A 19294-nucleotide genomic window follows, 5' to 3' on the forward strand; every position below is an offset into this window, starting at 1 on the left:
GACCCCTGGTTCTTATGTTATGTGAAGGAGTAAATAATGCTTCCTAATTCACTTTCTCCACACTGGTCATGATTTTATAGACCGCTATCATATTCCCATTTAGCCGTCTCTTTTCCAAGCTGAACAGTCCCAGTCTTTGTAATTTCCTCTGATATGGAAGCTGTGCCAGACCCCTAATCTTTTTTGTTGCCCTTCTCTGTACTTTTTCAAATTCAAATAGATCTTTTTTGAGATGAGGCAACCAGAACTGTACGCGGTATTCAAGGTGTGGGCGCACCATGGATGTCTTTGTGTGTTCCTTAGCTTCTCCTCAATTTTTGACACTGCCTAGCTTCTGATTTATAGGCATCTCCTTCCTTCCTTTTTTTTTTTTTTTTTTAATTTAAATAGCTGCCTTCACTTCCCCCCAACCCAGGTTGCTATTTTACCCAAGACAGCCTTCTTCCTTGACGGTGGGATTGTGGCTTTCTTGGCATCTAGTAAAGTGTTCTTAACCAGGTCCCAATGATCACTCATGTTTTACTGAGTACATTCTTCCTCCCAGCTGATTTGGCTTATCAAGTGTTTTCAGACCTTTTAAAGCACCAAATGCATCTATCACTGGGCTGGCCTTTCTGTTGTTTGTGCAATCTAACCCTGATTCAGAGAAAAAGAGGTGAAATCCTGCCTCTCTGAGCCCTGTCCCAATTTGCTCAACCTCTGCCTTGGACAGGGAGAAGTTCCTCCCACACAGGTCTGAGCTGTGGGCAAGTCTAAATTAGGGTTTCCAGGCATCAGTTTTTTGACCACACCGCCCAGTGGAAAAGGGACCCTGGCGGCTCCGGTCAGCACTGGTATCTGCTTCTCTGGGGTGGGGGAGTGATCAGTACCCACTGCCCTGTGTGTGTGTGGGGGGGGTGCTCAGTACGTGCGGAGCTGCCCTAGCTGGGGGTGCTCAGTGCCCGTTGCCCGTGTCCAGGGGTTCGGACCTAGGAGCATCCTGGAGGTGCTAGTCAGCCCTGACCCCTGCCTCCCTTCTGCAGTAACTCCCCTGTGCACGGGTCCTGCAGATAAATGTCCCCGTGACCATGCCTGGCTCGAGGGGGGGCACGGATCAGGCCCCCTCCCTAGCTGGGCACCGAGGGGTGCAACCTTCCCAGAGCCAGGGAAAGGGGCCTCTGTCCCTTTAAATCCCAGCCCCCCCCCCTCCTTGTTTATATCACGGTGCAGACTAACTTACTCTCCCTTTGCCTGGGGCCCTCTCCCGCTGCCCATTGGCCGGAGCCCGTCAGCCGCACTCTCTGATTGGCCGGCCCGCCGCGGGCAGGCTAAGGTGCGCGGGTGGGGAGTCAGCTGACCCACTTGTCGCCATGGCGGGCGGCTGGGGGCTGCGCTGGGCCGTGGCCGCGCTGTGCTTGGGCTGCGCCGCGGGCCGGGAGGAAGGGGCCGGGACTCCCCCGACCAGCGAGGCCCCCCCCGAGCCCGGCCCCGCCCCCACGCGGGTGCTGGGCTTCCGGCTGGAGGAGGGGGCCTGGGCCCGCGGGGGCCTGATCCGGGCCGCCCCGGGGGCCAACTTCTGCCTGTGCCTCTACGGCACCGGCCTCAGCAACCGCAGCTGGCCCTGGGTGGCCTTCGCGCCCGAGGGGGGGCCCTGCCCGGCCCGGGGGGGGGCCCCCTCCGCCCCCCCGCCCGCCGGCGCGCTGCAGGTGCTGCCGGACGCGCGCCCCCGGGGCGAGCACGCGGTGCTGGTGCGCGTGGCCGTGTCCCACGCCGGACCCCGCGGCAGGTACCAGCTCTGCAGTCGCCTGGGGCCCGGGCAGCCCTGGGGCCCGGCCGCCCCGGGCGACGCAGTTCTTGTGGACGAGGATGAGGGCGGGGGCGGGCGCGCTGCGGCCGTGGCCCTGCCGCCCCCCTTGGCCCCCTGGCTGCTGGGCACGCTGGTGGCCCTGCTGCTGGCCCTGTCCTCCCTGCTGCGGGTCCTGCAGCTCAGCACCCTGTGGCTGGACCCCGTGGAGCTGTACGTGCTTCGGGACTGTGGCTCGGAGGCAGAGCGCAAGGCCTGCAAAGCCCTGGAGCTGGTGAGGCAGCGGGGCACCTTTGCCCTCTGCTCCCTGCTGCTGCTGAGCTCGCTGGCCAACGCTGCCCTGGCCGTGCTGTTCTACTGGGCTGTGCGCATGGTGGCACCTGCTGTCCTGGCCGTGGCCAGCTTGGTCTTCCTGCTGGCTGAGGTGCTGCCCTTCGCCGTCAGCTCGCGCTGGGGGCTGGCGCTGGCTCCCCGCGGGCTCTGGCTGACCCAGCTCTGTATGCTACTCACCTTTCCCATCTCGCTGCCGCTCAGCAAGCTGCTGGAGCTGGCCCTGCAGCACGACGCCAGCACCTGCCTCCTGCGGGAGAAGATCGTGGACATGGTGCGCAACAGTGACCCGTACAACGAGTTCGTGCGCGAGGAGTTCAGCAAGGGCGCCCTGCGCAACAAGACGGTGGAGGATGTGCTGACGCCGCTGGACAAGTGCTTCATGCTCAACGCTAATGCCGTGCTGGACTTCAAGAGCATGTCCATGATCATGCAGAGCGGCTACACCCGCATCCCTGTCTACGAGGAGGAGCGCACCAACCTGGTGGACATGCTCTATGTCAAGGACCTGGCACTGGTGGACCCAGACGACTGCGTGCCGCTCAGCACCATCAGCAAGTTCTACAACCACCCCCTGCACTTCGTCTTCAACGACACCAAGCTGGACGCCGTCCTGGAGGAGTTTAAAAGAGGTAACCGCCCCTGGGTTGGGTGACCCGGGGTTTGTGCCCCGATGCTCTCCCCTTGCAGCCAGTGCTGACCCCAGTGCTCCAGCTCCATGCTAGGGGGTGCTGTGCTGCAGGGGGTGGGGTGACGGGGGCTGGGGACAGGGTGCTGTCCCCTTGGTGTTGGTGCTGACCCGATGCTCAGGTGCTGTGCAGGAACCAGGCTGAGGATTCCATCGGAGGTGCAGTCCCCTCAGTCATTGGGGAAATTGCACTGCCTGGAGTGGGTTGCTTAGGGGCGCTTTTCTCTCTGGGTCAGTGCTTCCCCCAGTGCCCCACCATGGCGGAGGGAGCCTGCCGCTAGAGACCCTGCACAGTCACTCACCAAAGGTGCTGGGGCACTCCAGTGAGTTATCAGCCCCAGCACCCTGGCCAAACTTCAGCCTCCTGGCTTCAGCTGTACGCGGCAGTCTCCTGTCCCTGCCCTATTGTGGTGGTAACGCTACCACCTCCCGCCCCAGAGATCAGGTGGCATTTCACTTCTGAGTGTCACAATCATAGAATCATAAAATATCAGGGTTGGAAGGGACCTCAGGAGGTCATCTAGTCCAACCCCCTGCTCAAAGCAGGACCAACACCAACTAAATCATCCCAGCCAGGGCTTTGTCAAGCCAGGCCTTAAAAACCCCTAAGGAAGGAGATTCCACCACCTCCCTAGGTAACCCATTCCAGTGCTTCACCACCCTCCTAGTGAAAAAGTTTTTCCTAATATCCAATTAAACCTCCCACACTGCAACTTGAGACCGTTACTCCTTGTTCTGTCATCTGCCACCACTGAGAACAGTCTAGATCCATCCTCTTTGGAACCCCCTTTCAGGTAGTTGAAAGCAGCTATCAAATCCCCCCATCACTCTTCTCTTCTGCAGACTAAACAATCCCAGTTCCCTCAGCCTCTCTTTGTAAGTCATGTGCTCCAGCCCCCTAATCATTTTTGTTGCCCTCCGCTGGACTCTTTCCAGTTTTTCTACATCCTTCTTGTAGTGTGGGGCCTAAAACTGGACACAGTACTCCAGATGTCGAATAGAGGGGAATGATCACATCCCTCGATCTGCTGGCAATGCCCCTACTTATACAGCCCAAAATGCCGTTAGCCTTCTTGGCAACAAGGGCACACTGTCGACTCATATCCAGCTTCTCGTCCACTGTAATCCCCAGGTCCTTTTCTGCAGAACTGCTGCCTAGCCATTCGGTCCCTAGTCTGTAGCAGTGCATGGGATTCTTCCGTCCTAAGTGCAGGACTCTGCACTTGTCCATGGTGAACCTCATCAGATTTCTTTTGGCCCAATCCTCTAATTTGTCTAGGTTCCTCTGTATCCTATCCCTACCCTCCAGCGTATCTACCACTCCTCCCAGTTTAGTGCCCCCACAATCTGGGGGCATAGCCTGTAGACTGGTTTGTACCGTGCGGTATGCAAATCTCCCGTGTAGAGTGGAGTGTTTTATGGTCCGAGACCTCACTAAGCAAGAGTCATAAACAGATGCTGTGTAGGTGGGGAGCCCAGTTGTTCAGTACCGGGCAGTTCACAGGATGCTGGACTCTTAGGTCGCTTTCTGTGGAGTTTCTTCCACCCAACCTGATTCTAGCAGAAATGTTTTAGAGACGCCTGCACCGTAGGCCCTCGGAAAGGTTGGAAGTGGGCTATAAGCACAAATCTCTAACTCGTGAGCTGAAATCTGCTGCTGAAACAGTATGCAGCTTGAGTTGAGGCGTGCACTGATAATCGGACTGCTGTGATTTGTAAGTTCCTATGTCTCAAGGCCCCATGGTCTGCGGGGGCTGGATGCATGACTCTGATCTGGCTAGAACAAATGCTTACAGGGCTGGAAACTTCCCCAAGCACTGGGCCAGCAATCAGAGAATACAGGGGCCTCAGGATGCTGTGACTGCTACTGTGTTCAAAGTAATGCTAAGGAGAGATGCCTTCTGAATGAGGGTCTGGGAACAGTGCTGAGGGGCCCCACCGTCCCGGTGCTGGGTCAGGCTCATCGCTGAGGGAGGGGACAGAGGGGTTGCGATGTCCCAGTGGCCATGCAGCATAGACCTCAGTTGCTTGTACTTCGTGATCATGAACTTAGTCCACTAGACCATGCTAGAGTGCTTGGTCCCCTGCTAGTTCTGAGCTGGCCCCTCTGTGCTGCTGAGACGCTGCCTAAGGTTGCAGCGCTGATTCCATTAGCCAGCCAGCAGGAGGCGCTCTTGGGGCAGAGGAGAGCATGGTGCCAGGCCTGCATGCTGATGCCCCATGAGTAACACTGCCTCCTGCAGAATGCTGGTGCCTACCATCAGCTTCCCATGGGGAGTAAACCTGTGTGTCATACCCAGGGCCCGCAGTCAGCAGAGTGCCGGGGTTGCAGTGGCAGGCTGAGCTTTCCTGTGCCAAGGAGGCCTGAGACACCAGGCCCAGCTGATGCTCTGGGGCACGTTTCTGCTGTCTGCTCTGGCACAAGAGCGTCCGAAAGCACCTTTCACTGAAGGCAGCTGGCACTCCCTTCCTCGTAGATCCCTGCAGATAGCCACGTGCCCCGGACAAGCAGTGTCTGCGTGAGCGGAATTGTTCCTGGGCAGCCAAGAAAAATGCCTTTAACCTGGCCTCCCCCAGCTCTGGGGCTTGACTGGCCTCTGACTGCTGGGAGTTAAGGTGCAACCATCATGGGGCAGCTCATTCCTCATCTATTGCTGCGGGGTTTTCTGCACCGCCCTCGGAAGCAGCTGGTGCTGGCCCCTGCTGGAGATGGGACACTGGGCTACACGGGCCTGGGCTGTGCTCCAGTGACGCTTTCTCATCTCCTCCCCATGGTAACAAAGCCCTGGGAGGTACCTCCGCGTGCAGGATCTCCAGCCATGCCACACGCCTTGCGCCAGGGCTGCTGGACCATCGCTGGGAGCTCCTGGGGGCTGCTGAGCAGGTCACAGTCCCCACCCTTGTGGAAGTTCTGCCCGAGCGATCCCCGCCACCCCCCATCAGCTGGACCCCCTCGGAGCCCACACTCAGACAGGAGGGAATTGCAGAAGTTCCTCTGGTACCTGTGGGTGCCTCATGGTCTAGGAGCCTCCACGGGGCCAGCGCCCATCCCGCCAGCCCCACATTGTATGCTGTTAGGACTGGCCTTCCTCCCTCCCAACCCCCTTGCTGCAGGGGGAGGGTGGGCTGGGCTGTGCAGCAGAGCAGATGGCACGTGACTGGCTGAGACCCTCGCTAGGTGATGGACGCTCGCCTTGCGTTGTCAGACTAGCCGAGCCCCGATACACCGATGGGGTGAGCAGGAGTTAACTCTTTTAGTGCTGCTGGGTAGCCAGCTTCCCATGTTCCCTGGGAGATGACTAGGGATGGCCATGCTCCGGGCGCAGGCATTTGCATTGGAGCCAGAGCACCGACTGATTGCAGGCCCCGGTCTCTGGCTGCTCCCAGCTGCGTCGTGCAGTGCAGGGCATTGACAGCGACGGCCCTGGGCTGGCTCCTCACGGAGTTCTGGCTGATGCCACGTTTGGCTTGCCACAGCGGATTGAGCGCACTGCCCTGTCCCTGGAGGGGAGTTTGCTCAAAGGCGGGCACAGAGGCTCGAGTTCGGCAGGATTTCCCTGCGCCAGGTATTGTGACTTTTCTAATGCCGAGCCAGAGCCCTGCCACTCTGTGCGGTGATCCCTCTCTCCTGCCCTCTCCCTGCTTGGCACTTCCTGGCGTGTGTCTTTGGAGCAGCTGGAGGCGGGTCCCTCTCAGGGAGACAGGCCAGATTGCTGCTCTGAAAACTGACTTGCAAAGGGAAATCAGTGGTGCTTGGGCCTCCTGCATGCAGCTGTCATGTTCTTTGTTATATTGCTCGGGTTTTTTTGCCCTTGGGAACATCAGATAGTCCCGGTTTTGTTTCTCTTGGCCTCCTGGGAGCACGCTCAGCCCTTAGCTGAAAGACTGTTAAATCTTTAATCGAGAGAGCTTTGCTCCCAAGTGGTTTGTGGGTGTCGGAGCTGCATGTGGTTAGCAAAACCTAACCAAACCCCACAGCATTTTAAACAGCCTGATTGCACACCCTGCCCACTCGTGATGCTCTCCTTGCCCAGCCGCAGAGCCTGGTGGACAACAACCAGCAGAAAAGCCCTTTTGTGCTGACCTCCCCCAAGGTAGTGCCGATTTCAGTACAGTCAGGAAAAGCCCTCCCTCCCCGTGGCTCCTGGGGAAGGTCACCTTCAAAGGCAGCCTCTTCCCTCCCGCAGGGTGGGGGTGGGCCATGCGTCCCCAGGCCTGCTGGGCTCCAGGGCATGGGCAGGCAGAGCTGGCTTTGGTCTCTGCGGGGAGACGAGCCAGGTCCCACTGCTGCCATGGAAACATCTGGCAGGGCCAACTTGTTGCCTGCGTGACCTCAGCGTCACTGCAGGGATCTGGCCGCTCCGTCGTGGTGCAGAACAGCTGAGCGCGTGTCACCTGCTCCGGGCTCAGCGCTCTCCGCGGCCCTTGGAGCAGGCTGCTTCACTCTTGGCTGGAGGCAGGGGATGGGGCGGGGGGAGATCTGTGGGTCTGGGGTCGAGCCCAAAGCTCCCCCCAACTCCTCCGCCAGCCGTATGGGGATGAGCCTCAATGCTGTGCAGCTCTCACATGTCAAAGCCAGCACTGGACCGGGGGCCTCCAGCCAGCTCCTGGGCCCCCCGAGCTAAACAGAGGGCGGGGCAGGGAGACCTTGTGCTAATGTCAGGGGCAGGGCGGTGGGTGGCTGGCCTGGTTAAGGCACTGGACTGGGCTGTAGGAGGCCTGAATTCAAGCCAGGCTCTGCCACTGACCCCCTGTGACCCTGGGCAAGTCCCTTCATTTCCCGGGGCCTGTAAAAGAGAGAACTCTGTTGTCTCTCGTGGGGCGGGCCCAGCTGTAGCAGGGTCTGTGCAGTGCCTGGCACACGGGGGCCCTTGTGGACTGCTGGGATCCAAGTGCAAAGCAGACCGGCTCTGCTTGGCCCCTCACATCCGTCAGAAGCAGTTCATTGTTGTGCCCCCAGCCCCCGCAGCTTGCGTCACGTCCGGGTCTCAGGACATGCGAGCTCTGAAGTAGCCGCACACCCACAGTGTCTGTGTGGCGTTCATCCAGGGCCGCGAAGCATTCCCGGGTGGCCTCCCCAGCAAACGTGAACAGCCAGATACTTGGGAACAGCTGGCCAAGGACCTACAGATCGGACACAAGGCTGCAGCGGCTCAGAGCCGCTCACCTGAGCCCTGGAGGTGCCGACAGGGAGGAGAACATCCTGTTTGTTTGCTGAGCTCAGACAACCTGAGTTGAAACCCAGTGTGCACGAGAACAGCTCAGGGAGACCCCAGTGCAGAGCATGATCTGCACCCCACGTGTGCCCGTGCAGCGGGGACACAGGTCAGTGCAAGGAACGTCCTGCAGGAACCCGTGTGACGCAGGCTTTGGCTGAGACACACCCCCGTGGGCAGGGCTGGGGGCGATGCCAGGCCTGGTGTGCCCAGCGGCCCACTCTTTTGCTGTAGCACCTCCCTGGGTGGCTTCTCCTGTCATGCCACTTCCAGCGTATCACTCCCCTTCCCCCATCCTCAGGTATGTCCTGGCTGGATGGCAGCAGGTGTGAACCAAAAGTGCTCCTGTGCCCAATCCCGACTGATTTCTGCTGATTCCAGAGCACGCGCTGTCACGGAGTCACCGGGCGATGCTCTGGAACTGCTCCCCACAAAGCCAGTCAGGACATTGGGGAGCCTCCTCTCCCTCGGAGCGGACTGTCTTCAGGGCAAGAAGCTCACACGGCTTCACCTACTTGGGTCTCTCCTTGGAGCTTTCAGCATATGCCCCTCTGTGCGCTTCCCACAGCGAGTCCACCCAGGCGGGGTCCTGGGAAAGCCAGGGGGTCCTGCACCCCCACTTCGCAGTCAGACGTGACTCTCAGCCAGCCAGTAAAACAGAGGTTTATTAGATGACAGGAACACGGTCTAAAGCAGAGCTTGTAGGTACAGAGAACGGGACCCCTCAGCCAGGTCCATTCTGGGGTCCAGAGAGCCAGACAACCCCGTCTGCCCTCACTCCTAGTCCCAGCCAGCTCCAAACTTAAACTCCCTCCAGCCACTCCTTTCTGGCCTTTGTCTCTTTCCCTGGCCAGGAGGTCACCTGATCTTTGTTCACCTTTAGCTATTCCCTTGCAGGGGGGAAGGGCCCTGGCCATTTGTTGCCAGGATACAGAGTGTCGGACATTTATGCACACTGGAGACTTAAGAAATGCATTGGGGAAACTGAGGTACACACACAGTATTCAGAGGAAACATTAAGAACAGTCCCACTTTGTCACACGGGCAGTCAGCACTCCTGGGTTCTGTTGTTAGCTCTGGGAGGGAAGTGGGGGTGGGGGCTGGCAGTCAGGACTCCTGGGTTCTATTCCCAGCTCTGCTACTGACTTACGTTGTGACGTTGGTCAAGTCACTTCCCCCCTTCTCTGCCTCTGTTCCCCTTCCATAGAGTGCGGGCGACAATGGGGATGCATGTCACTAAGTGTTCTGAGCGTCTTAGAAGTGTGATAGGAGCTCAGAGCATTTCTGTTGCGCCATTGTACTGCAATAAAACCAGCCCTCCCAGACCAGAGATGTGGGATCGGCAGCAAGAGACCAACTGACCTTGGCCTACCTGCTGAGCGCTCTCTGGCCAGCGCCTGACTCTGCTGCATGTGGTGCCTGGATGGTGTCACCAGCCTGAAGCAGCTGTGATGCCCAGGGGACACTGCAGAGATGCCTTTGAGGAAGTAGGGTCCAGATAACTTGCATCCAAGAGTTTGAAAAGAGCTGGCCCAGGAGCTCCCTGGACCTGTAATATTGATTTTCATTAACTCTTGGAGCACTAGGGAAGTTCTAGAAGGCTTGAGGAAAGCTAATGTTGTGCCAGTATTTAAATAGGATAAACTGGATGACCGAGGCTATCACGGGCCTGTCCGTCCGACACCAATCCTGCAAAGTAATGGAGTGGCTGATCCAAGACTCGATTAATAAAGAATTAAAGGAGGGTGATGTAATTAAGGCCAATTAACATGGGCTTATGGAAAATCCATCCTGTCAAACTAACCTGATAGCCTTTTGGTTGAGATGACAAGGTTGGTTGATAAAGGTAACAGTACTTCTGTCGGGCATTTGAATTAGTACAGCACTGCATTGCTGATTAAAAACTGGAAGGACATACAATTAACCTGGCACATGTTAAATGAATTAAAAGCTGATAGGTCTCAAAATGAGAGAGAGACAGTGGATGAGGTAATCTCTTTCACTGGACCCACTTCTGTGGGTGAGAGAGGAGCTTCCAGCTCCACAGAGCTCTTCAGGGCTTGGAAAGGGCCTCAGTGTCCCGCTACACACCAGGTGGAAGGGGTTGTTATGTGTAATGAGTTACACCTGTCATTTTGGAAGAGACCTTCAAGGTGAAGTGGGCAGTTAACAGCTCTGCAGTCATGGGACAGCGGAGGGCTAGTGGGTTACAGATTGTTGGAATGAGACAGAAACCTAGGATCTCCGCTGAGTCCATGGTTTCTAGTGTCTAGCAAAGTTAGGAATTTACGGTCCCTGGCTTGTCTTTTGAAGGTGTTGTGCAGGTTTCCTTTGAAGATGGGGGAATAGCTCAGTGGTTTGAGTGTTGGCCTGCTAAATCCAGGGTTGTGAGTTCAATCCTTGAGGGGGCCATTTAGGGATCTAGGGGCAAAAATCTGTCTGGGGATTGGTCCTGCTTTGTGCAGGGGGTTGGACTAGATACCTCCTGAGGTCCCTTCCAACCCTGCTATTCTATGATTCTAAGACAAGGACCTGACAGGTGGGATGCAGGCTGATTGCTTTGTGAAGTGTGTTAGTCCACAGGTGATGAGGTGTTTTTGTCTTTTACCATGTTCCTAGGTGAGTTCATTGGAGAGCGCAGTGATTGTCTGGTTTCACCCACACAGTTGTTGGGGCATTTACTGCACTGGCAGAGGTACCCACATGCTGTGACAGGCCTGCGTAGGACCCATGGATCTTGACTGGTGTGTTGTGGGCGGGGGGGAGGTGTTGATCATTGTAGCAGTGGAGATGTGTCTGCAGGTTTTGCATCGGTTGTTCTGACAGGCTCTGGTGCTGCTTTGAGTTGGTGGGTCCTGGTCTGTGGGGAGCTTATTTCTGATGATGAGCTTGACAAGACTGGGGGTTGTTTGAAGGCCAGAAGAGGAGAGTTTGGGAAAGATTTATTTCAGGATGAGGTCCCGGTCGAGTATGGGTTGTAACTGTTCGATGATACCCCATGTGGGTTCCAATGTGGGGTGGTAGGTGACATCTGGGGGGTGCGGTCAGTGGGGCTCTCAGTGTAACTGTAAACAGGAAAGCCTTATTGGATGGGTGTGTTTCTAGAGGGGGCCTGCAGGGATCGGTTCATGACCCTGTGCTCTTTAATATTTGTATCAGTGACCTGGGAGAAAACATAAAATCATCCCTGATCAAGTTCGCAGATGACCCAAAATTGGGAGAGTGGTAAATAGTGAAGAGGACGAGTCACTGATCGAGAGAGACCTGGTTTGCATGGTAAACTGGGCGCAAGCAAACAGAGTGTGTTTGAATACAGCTGGGAGCAATGACCGCAGGCCAGGTTTTCAGGATGGGGGACTCTCTTGGGGAAAAATTACTCTGGAAAAGATATGGGGGTTAATTAGCTAAACATGAGCAGCCTCTGCAACGCTGTGGCCAAAGTGCTAATGCGATCCTGGGATGTGTAAACAGGGGAATCTCCAGCAGAGAGATTTTTCCCTCTGTATCTGGCCCTGGTGTGACCACTGCTGGGATCTTGTGTCCAGTTCTGGTACCCACAGTTCAGGAGGGGTGTTGATAAATTGGAGAGGAGGGCAGAGAAGAGCCACGAGAATGATTAAAGAATTAGAAAACCTGCCTGAGAGTGAGAGACTCAAGGATCTTAATTGATTTAGTTTAACAGAGAGACTTGATCCCAGCCTGTCAGTATCTACATGGGGAACAAAGATTTCATACTGGGCTCTGCAGTCTGGCAGAGGAAGGTCTCACACGATCCAATGGCTGGAAGTTGAAGCTCGACAAATCCTGACTGGAAAGAAGGTGCCCATTTGTAACAGGAAGTGTCGTTACCCAGTGGAACAATTCACCCTGGACCGTGACGAATTCTCCATCCCTGACCATTTTCAAATCAAGCCTCTAAACACTCAGTTCTAGGACTTATTGTGGGGCAGTTCTCTGGCTGGGGCTGTGCAGAAGACCAGCCGGTTCAGTGATGGGGGCAGTATACGTAGTTGTGTGGCACCTCTGAAGGCAACCTACACAACCTAAAAGGTGTCCTCCATGTGATGACCTTGCCATATGGTGCACACAAACTCGCCCCACGTGGAGGGTGCCGTTTGGTATTGCAAAATGGTGCGCAGCCAGGCAGAATGGTCCTGAGAGCCGGATCTGGCCCGCAGGTTGCCAGTTGGACCCCCGCATCCCTTCTGTTGGAATCTGTGAGTCCCATAGTTGGAGAATGGGAAGGAAACAGGGCTGGGTACCAGCCACCTAAGGGCTCCCAAAACCCCAAGAACAAGTATCCCATGCAGCCCTCTCCGCTCCCCGGAGCGTATTGTAGTGCCTGGCCTGTGCACAGCCGGGCGAGGGAAGGCCCTGCTCCGAACGGGACCCTTGAGGAAAATCTCTCCCTTGGCTGTCTTTTCTGCTGCTGGAGTGGGGGGACAGAGTGCTGGGGGGCAGGAGAAGGGGGATACTGCCTATCCCCTTGCTCTGCCCCACCCTTCCTCTCTGCTCCTTAGTTATTTTTAAAAAGCTGCAGGCAGAGTTCTCTAGTGGTCAGAGCAACTCCTGGGTTCTCTTCCTGACTTGCTGGGTAGCCTTGAACCTCTGTCTCTCCCCCTCCCATCCCCCCCCCCCCCGAGGCCTCCCTGGTGCCTGTAGCAAGCTGTGTCACCTGCCCCCCAGGCAAATCGCACCTGGCCATTGTGCAGAAGGTGAACAACGAGGGAGAGGGCGACCCCTTCTACGAGGCCATTGGGCTGGTGACGCTGGAGGACGTCATCGAGGAGATCATCAGGTCGGAGATCCTGGACGAGTCGGATGACTACAGTGAGTGAGCCCTGCCCGGCGCGCCCCGCGGCTTTGCTCGGTCTAGGGGGCCAGCAGAGCTCCCAGGGACAGCTGCGGCAGGCGGGCAGCGCTGCGGGTGCATTGTTCTGTGCAGGCAGCTCCGCGCCCGTCTCCCCCAGCCCCTTCCCTCTCCACTCAAGCCAGGCTGGCAGCAGCATGCAAATTCCCCCAGGACCGCTCCCAAACTCTTCCTCAGGAGGGCAGTGTTGTCCGGGGCTGGAATCCTGGGTCACCCAGGGTCCGGTCCCAGCTATGGGAAAGGAGTGGGCTCTAGCAGTTAGTGTGAGCACTGGCCAGTGCTGTATTCCCAGCTCTGTCGCTGTTTCCTGCGTGACTTGAAGCAAGTCCCTGCCCTGCTCTGTGCCTCGGTTTCTCTGTGTACGGTGGGGGGTGCTGAGGTCCCTTTGCACTGTGCTTTGGGATTGCCAGCTTGTAGCTGCTCTGGGGGTGACTCTCTGGCCCCAGAGCCCGGGGACCAGGTTTATGCTGCCGGCTGATGTGACTCGGGCTCCGCCTGGCCTGTCCCCTTCTCTCTTGCCCTAGAGGAGAACAAGGTGCGGAAGAGGCCGGCCCCCATGGGCACCCTGCTGGAGCACAGGAAGGAAGATTTCTCCTTGTTCAAGGGCTCTGACAACGAGCACAAGGTGAAGATCTCCCCGCAGCTCTTGCTGGCCACGCAGCGCTTCCTATCCCGAGGTGAGTCGGGGCAGGGAGCCAGCTGCCAGCCGCCCAGCCCTCCATGTACCACCCGCCTGGCTCCACAGCCAGCGAGCCCAGCTGATCACTGGGCTCCCCGTGCCTGTGGGACAGCCTTGGCTTACCTCCCCTGCAGACCGGTCAGTCTGAGCCTGTTGCACACAGTGCAGTCAGTCCCCTGGGCTCGGGGCAGGGGGAGCAGCTGGGGAGCACCCCCCCAAGCTCCCTGCTGCGCCCCGTCCCTGGAGCCAGCGGCTCAGGCTGGGTTCTCTGCCCCTCACTCCCCACCAGAGGTGGATCTGTTCAGCCCGGCCCGCATCTCCGAGAAGGTCCTGCTGCACCTGCTGAAGCACCCCAGCGTCAACCAGGAAGTGAAATTCAACGAGAGCGACCGCCTGGCGCCTGAGCACTACCTGTACCAGCGCAACCAGCCCGTCAACTACTTCGTTCTGGTCCTGCAGGTACTGGCCTGCCCCAATTTCTCCCCCGCCACCTTCTCTCCCCTGAGATCAGCTAGGCCTGGTGCGGGAGAGGAGGCAGCCAGCCAGCAGGGCACTGGGCTGGATTCTGTCCCTGGCTGTGCTCTACGGAGTGACCTGGGCACATCCCTGTCCTCCTCTGCGCCTCTTCCCCTCCCTCATGATCTGAGCTCTGCATTTCACCGGACCGGGCACCACCCTGCACAACAGGGCCCATATCTGCCTGCTCTGCTGCACGCCTAGAGAGCAGGGAGCCAGGCTGCAGGTTGGATCGTGGGAGGCAGGCTGAGGGGCGGGGCCAGCTTGGCAGCAGGTATTGGCAGACAGCCAGGAGGGCACCTGGCCTGGCTGCCCCCCCCCCCCCCCCCCCCCCGGTGACCAGCGAATGCAGCAGCGGGGGGGGGGAGGGGGAGGTCTCTGCCCGCTGGGCTGGGGCTGGGGGAGGAGCCTTGCTGAGCAGCGGGCCAGCTGCTGACACTGACCCGTGGCCCTCTCCTCCGCAGGGTAGGGTGGAAGTGGAGATCGGGAAGGAGGGGCTGAAATTCGAGAATGGAGCGTTCACATACTACGGTGTCTCGGCGCTGATGGCGCCTTCCTCAGGTGAGCACCCACGTCCTGCCACGGGCAGCAGGGCCGGGCCATGGGTGTGAACCGCCCCTGGGAGCCTGTTGCTGTGGGGAGTCCAGGCCCCGAGTTCTGCACGGCTCCTGGCCTGGCTGGGGGGTCCCAGGCTGGCCCTCGCTGGCTGGCTGGGAGCAGGAGGGGGGATGAGCCTGGCTGTACGCCCATAGGCCATGGGCAGGGAGACCTGGAGACCAGGGTCCTTCCCAGTTAGCAGTTGGGGTGTTGGGCTCTCAGCTGGCCCCTGATTTCTGCCTCCCAACAGTTCACCAATCGCCAGTGTCCACCCTGCGGCCGAACCGGCGTGAGCAACCGCTGGACTGCAACGAGGGCACCTCCTATTCCATGTACTGCCCCGACTACACCGTCCGGGCGCTCACCGACCTGCAGTTCATCAAGGTACAACAACTCCACAGCTTCAGCTGGGCTGGGAGCAGCCAGGCCCAACCCCATGTTTTTTTGGGCCCTACAGACACGCCCCACTGTGCTCTCACTGCTGGGCTCGGAGGGGCAAGGGGCTGCGCAGGGTGAATAGAGGGGCAGCCCCACCCTGCCCTCGGGAAGGAGCAGCCAGCCGGGCAGCGGAGAGGGACTGCTACCTCCTCCTAGGGTTCCAGCGCTGACTCTCTCCTGGGACCAGCTGGGTTCAGATTCAGAGCGTGAAACGACTCTGCTGGTGCTCAGCAGTTCCCTGGGCCTCTGGCCATGTCCTCTGTGCCTGAAGGAGAGCCAGGCCCTGGGGTGTCCCTGGTGGCACTGCAGTTTGGGGCAGCCTCTGCCCCCTTGTGCTTGCGCTCTGCTGCCACCTCCCTGGCTGGCAGACCCCACCTCTGGGGACACCTGGGGGTGCTTTGCCCCATCCCTGCTCTGGTCCCCTTTTCTCAGGGATCATGCGCCCCTCTTGGTCTCACTCGCTTTCCCACGCAGCTGCTGCGCCCGTCCAGCCTGGCCTTGGGTGGGCACCATCCCTGGGGCTGGAACCCGGGCCCCTGCCAGGAAAAGGGAGCGCTCAGGGCTCTGGCTCGCCTCTCTCCAGGTGACCCGGCTGCAGTACCTCAACGCCCTCATGGCCTCCAGGATACAGCCGTCCCCCCAGTCGCCTGACAGCCTGGAGCTGAAGATCGTCCCCAACAGCCAGACGAAGCTCCTGGATGACAGGAACGCCATGCCAGGTGCTGGGGGCACAGGGGGCGCTGTGCGAACACGCTTCCCGAGGCTGCCATGCCCCACTGGGGATCCACTTAGCTGGCGTTCGCTGGAGCGGCCCAAAGCTCAGCACCCTGGGGGCTGCTCGAGTGGGCACACGCCAGGCCTCCATGTGCCCAGCGCAGATGGGCTGGGCAGGCTGTGGCCAGCTCCAGTGCTCCCAGAGCCCATCCTGGCTGCTGCGTGAGGACTCGCTGGGATCTGAGCCCAGCTGGCTGGCTCCCTGCTCTCCCTGCTTGCTGTCCCCTGCTGCCGCATGCGCACGTCTGTCTTTAACCCCTTCGCTGCTGCCCAGTGGCTGCGCCTGGCGTCTCGGCCGGCTTTCCTCACGCAGCCGGTCAGTGTGTGAATCTCTGTGTTAGAAGACGAGGAGGCCTGTAAGCTGGGCCCCTCCCCTAGCTACAAACCCTCATGCTGCAGGGCGTGACGGAAGGGGTCAGGAAGGAACTTCCCCAGGGCAGGTGACTCCAGAATTGCCCACAGGGGGATTCTTGCACCTGCCTGTGAAGCAGCTGGTACCAGCCCCCACCAGAGCACTGGCTGGACCCAGGCCTGGTCCAGGCTGGCTGGGCTCATTCTCTGACCCAGCTGGAAGGCAGCACGCTGAGGGAGATGGAAAGTCTGTAGGGCTGAGGATGGGGCTGTCTGGAGTCAGTGCCCATCTCCAGCATCCCCTGGAATGGCCCAATGTTGCCCAGCCTCATCTCACCTCTCCCTGTCCAGCACCCCTGCAGTGACCTGGGGACCCCGGCCTCTCCCAGCCCCCTCAGTAGGCGTTCCCCATCTCTGCTGTTCTCCACAGTAAGCAGCTGAGGGTTGCTTGGCAGCCGCTGGGAGCATGCGCTGGCGGGCACCCCCCAGCCAGGCCGATCACCCCGCCTGCTTGTCATGTGTCTTTCACGCTCTTCCCTCGTTTTCAGCAGCTGAGTGTCTCTCTCGCGCGCTCTGTCCAGCCACGCACTCTCTCTTGGGCACAGCTGAGCTCTGCAGTTGATAGCGGGTTCTGCGGGATCCATGGGGTTACTGATGGGCAGGAGGTAAATATCTGAGCCTTCGTCCGCTTGGTACAGCAGGATTCTCAGGGTCTGCACTCCCTGCTCTGCCCGTGGTGCTCAGTGGGGGTGGGGTTGATCTGCTCTGGGAGCTGTGACCAGTACAGGGGCCTGGCTGTCTCCCTCCTAGTCCTTCTGGGTGCCCTCCACCCCCTGTAGCCATGTCTCTTCCCCAAGGCCTTTAGGGAGGCTCTGAAATCCGGTGCTGCCGTCACAAGTCACTGGCTGCAGCTCCAGGCCTGCCCGACAGTCACCGTCTCATTTCTGGAGCTCTTGGTCCCCGTGTGCGGCAGGACGGGGGTAGGGCAGAGCTTGGTGCTGCCTTCTCTCAGGAGAGGGGCCATGGGAGTCTGCTGGTACCACCCCAGCGGGTGGTTGGGAAGAATGGCCACAGGCAACCATGTGGAACAGGTCCGAGGGAGACCAGAGCGGGCTTGGCCTCCCTGGTAAGGAGCCAGACTAGCCTCGGTCACTGCCGGATGCTCATGCACCGTCCCAGTGGCGCCCCCTGCAGCCGGGATGCCGAGCAGTTCCCCCAGGCAGTGGGAGGGTCCTTCCTTTTGGCTCAGCCAGTGAGCCACGGCCCCCAGCTCAGGGCTTGTTTCCTGCTCGGACTGGTGAACGGGACCCCCTCACTGGGTGATGGGTCAGTGTCCCGAGGGTAATTAGCCCAGGTCATGGCTCTGCAGCAGAGCCCAAGCTCCGGCCCTGGGTGGCCAGAGGTGCCGGTGTGATGGGGGTAGGGGGTTGGGCTGGAGCATCTCTCTGGTTCCACTGACTGCTGGCGGGAGCTGCTGGGCCCAGCCTTGCAGCAGGCAGCGTGGCCTGCTGGGCTGAGACCTGGATCTAGCCCCAGCTCTGCCACTGGCCTGGAGGTGACCTTAGGCAAGTTCCTGCCCTTCCCCCTGCCTCAGTTTCTCCATCTGTGCAAGTGCCTTTGGGATCTGTGGGTCCTAGAGATGGAAAACACTGGCTGGGCCATGGCAGGGTTCTGCCCTGGGGCACCATCCTTGGAAGCCCCCCACCCACCTCCTGGGGCTGAATGGGTGTGTAATGGCCCTTCTCTTTGCTCTGGTACCAGGAAAAAGCAGCCAGCCCCTTGGGGAAGAGGAGCACACGGGCATCTAATCCCTCCCCCCGCAGGACCTGCTGACGGCAGCGTGAGAGCTGGCGCCATCCTCAGGGCTGTTCTAGCCGCCTCCTGGCTGGGAGTCGGGCCCTGGGGACTCGCCTGACAGCAGCAGAAATCTCATGGGGTGGGATGCCCCAGACGCCCTCCGCGTACGCACACACACACACCGTGCTGCCTGAAGGGGCTGCCCCAAAGGATGCCAGCCACTTGGACTCTGCTCCAGAGGATCTTGCTGCATCAGGACCAACTGCCAGGGCAGCCAGAGCTGGATTCCAGTCCCCGGGAGAATGACCCGATCCCCCCTCGGTGGCCGGAGGCCCGGGCAGCATCAGCACCTGTGCCGACAAACCTCCAGGGCGCAGCGCTCAGATCGAACCAGACCCGCTGGCTGCTGGGGGCACCTGGCGAGCTGGGTGGGGGCTGGTTCCTCCATAGGGTGCCCTCTGTGTGTGCCTGGACTAGGCTTTCCTCTCCTTGGCGTGTTCTCTGCCAGGCTGCCCTGGGCTGTCCCTCCTCTGCCAGTGTCAGCCTGGGCCATTCCTCTGAGCCCGCCAAGCCAGCTCTGCTCCAGGAGCCATGCTGCAATGCCTCAGCCTGCCCCCGGGCAGAGCTGTATGGCCAGTTACCTGTCTAGGCTTCCCTTCCCGTGGGGCGCTGGGTGTCACCCCATCCCAGCCCTCCTAAGCCAGGGCCCTTCCAGCGGCTGCCAGCAGAGAGCCCACAGGGGAGGCTAGGCTCTGCCCCTGCACCCCTGGCTGTCTCTTCCCGAGGCACTGGGGGTGCTGCCCTTGCCCCAGGCTCTGCAACCTGAGCCAGTCTTCACAAGTGGGCCTGGTGGGCCTGGCCGTCAGTCAGTGGGGTTGATTGCTGAGGTGCACAGTCCTTGCAGCCCTGTCCTCCCCTCCCCCCAAGGATGAGAGATCACAGGAGCCCCAGGCACGCGGTGCCGCGATTGCAGACTGCATTGAGCAGTCCAATGGACGGAGATTCCCCACCCCTTGGACATGTTGCCTGGCCACAGGCCCTGGAAAGCTCACGGCTGCTAGAGAGCTAAAGGTCTGACATGGACACAGGACCGCTGGGCTGGACACCTGCCTTGTTTGCTCCTCTCTACTCCCCGTGTTTTCAAGGCGCCAGGCGCTGGGTGGGAGAGCAGCGCCTGGCCCCAGAACAGCAGAGCCTGGCGAAAAGCGGGGGCGTGCAGGTAAAGGAGTTGTAATCTGCCCTGTTGTATCCATGC

General features: G+C 59.5%; 1 protein-coding gene across 4 annotated transcripts; it reads left to right on the forward strand.

Moving 5' to 3' along the window:
• The first annotated feature begins 1319 nt into the window (after nt 1-1319).
• CNNM3 (cyclin and CBS domain divalent metal cation transport mediator 3) lies at nt 1320-19277 on the forward strand. Of its 4 annotated transcripts, none has more exons than XM_054017694.1 (9): nt 1320-2745; nt 12704-12847; nt 13412-13564; nt 13856-14025; nt 14547-14643; nt 14930-15063; nt 15701-15836; nt 16791-16907; nt 18004-19277. In XM_054017694.1, exons 1-8 carry the CDS (start codon nt 1350-1352, stop codon nt 16862-16864), a joined length of 2304 nt encoding a protein of 767 aa, XP_053873669.1. In that variant the 5' UTR covers nt 1320-1349; the 3' UTR covers nt 16865-16907; nt 18004-19277. The 4 variants fall into 4 exon arrangements, with proteins under 4 accessions (XP_053873669.1, XP_053873670.1, XP_053873671.1 ...); XM_054017695.1 differs by having other exon boundaries at nt 16794-16907; XM_054017696.1 differs by lacking the exon at nt 16791-16907.
• Nucleotides 19278-19294: the final 17 nt, after the last annotated feature.

This window comes from Malaclemys terrapin, chromosome 2 (assembly GCF_027887155.1).
Source record: "Malaclemys terrapin pileata isolate rMalTer1 chromosome 2, rMalTer1.hap1, whole genome shotgun sequence".
NCBI lineage: Eukaryota > Metazoa > Chordata > Testudines > Emydidae > Malaclemys > Malaclemys terrapin.

Bases quoted from the DNA above. Each gene is read 5' to 3' on its own strand.
- CNNM3 (XM_054017694.1), top strand. From the start codon at position 1,350: ATGGCGGGCGGCTGGGGGCTGCGCTGGGCCGTGGCCGCGCTGTGCTTG. The intron at 15,064-15,700 runs GTACAACAACTC...GCCTCTCTCCAG, and splicing joins CCGACCTGCAGTTCATCAAG to GTGACCCGGCTGCAGTACCT. The intron at 15,837-16,790 runs GTGCTGGGGGCA...CCTCGTTTTCAG, and splicing joins TGACAGGAACGCCATGCCAG to CAGCTGAGTGTCTCTCTCGC.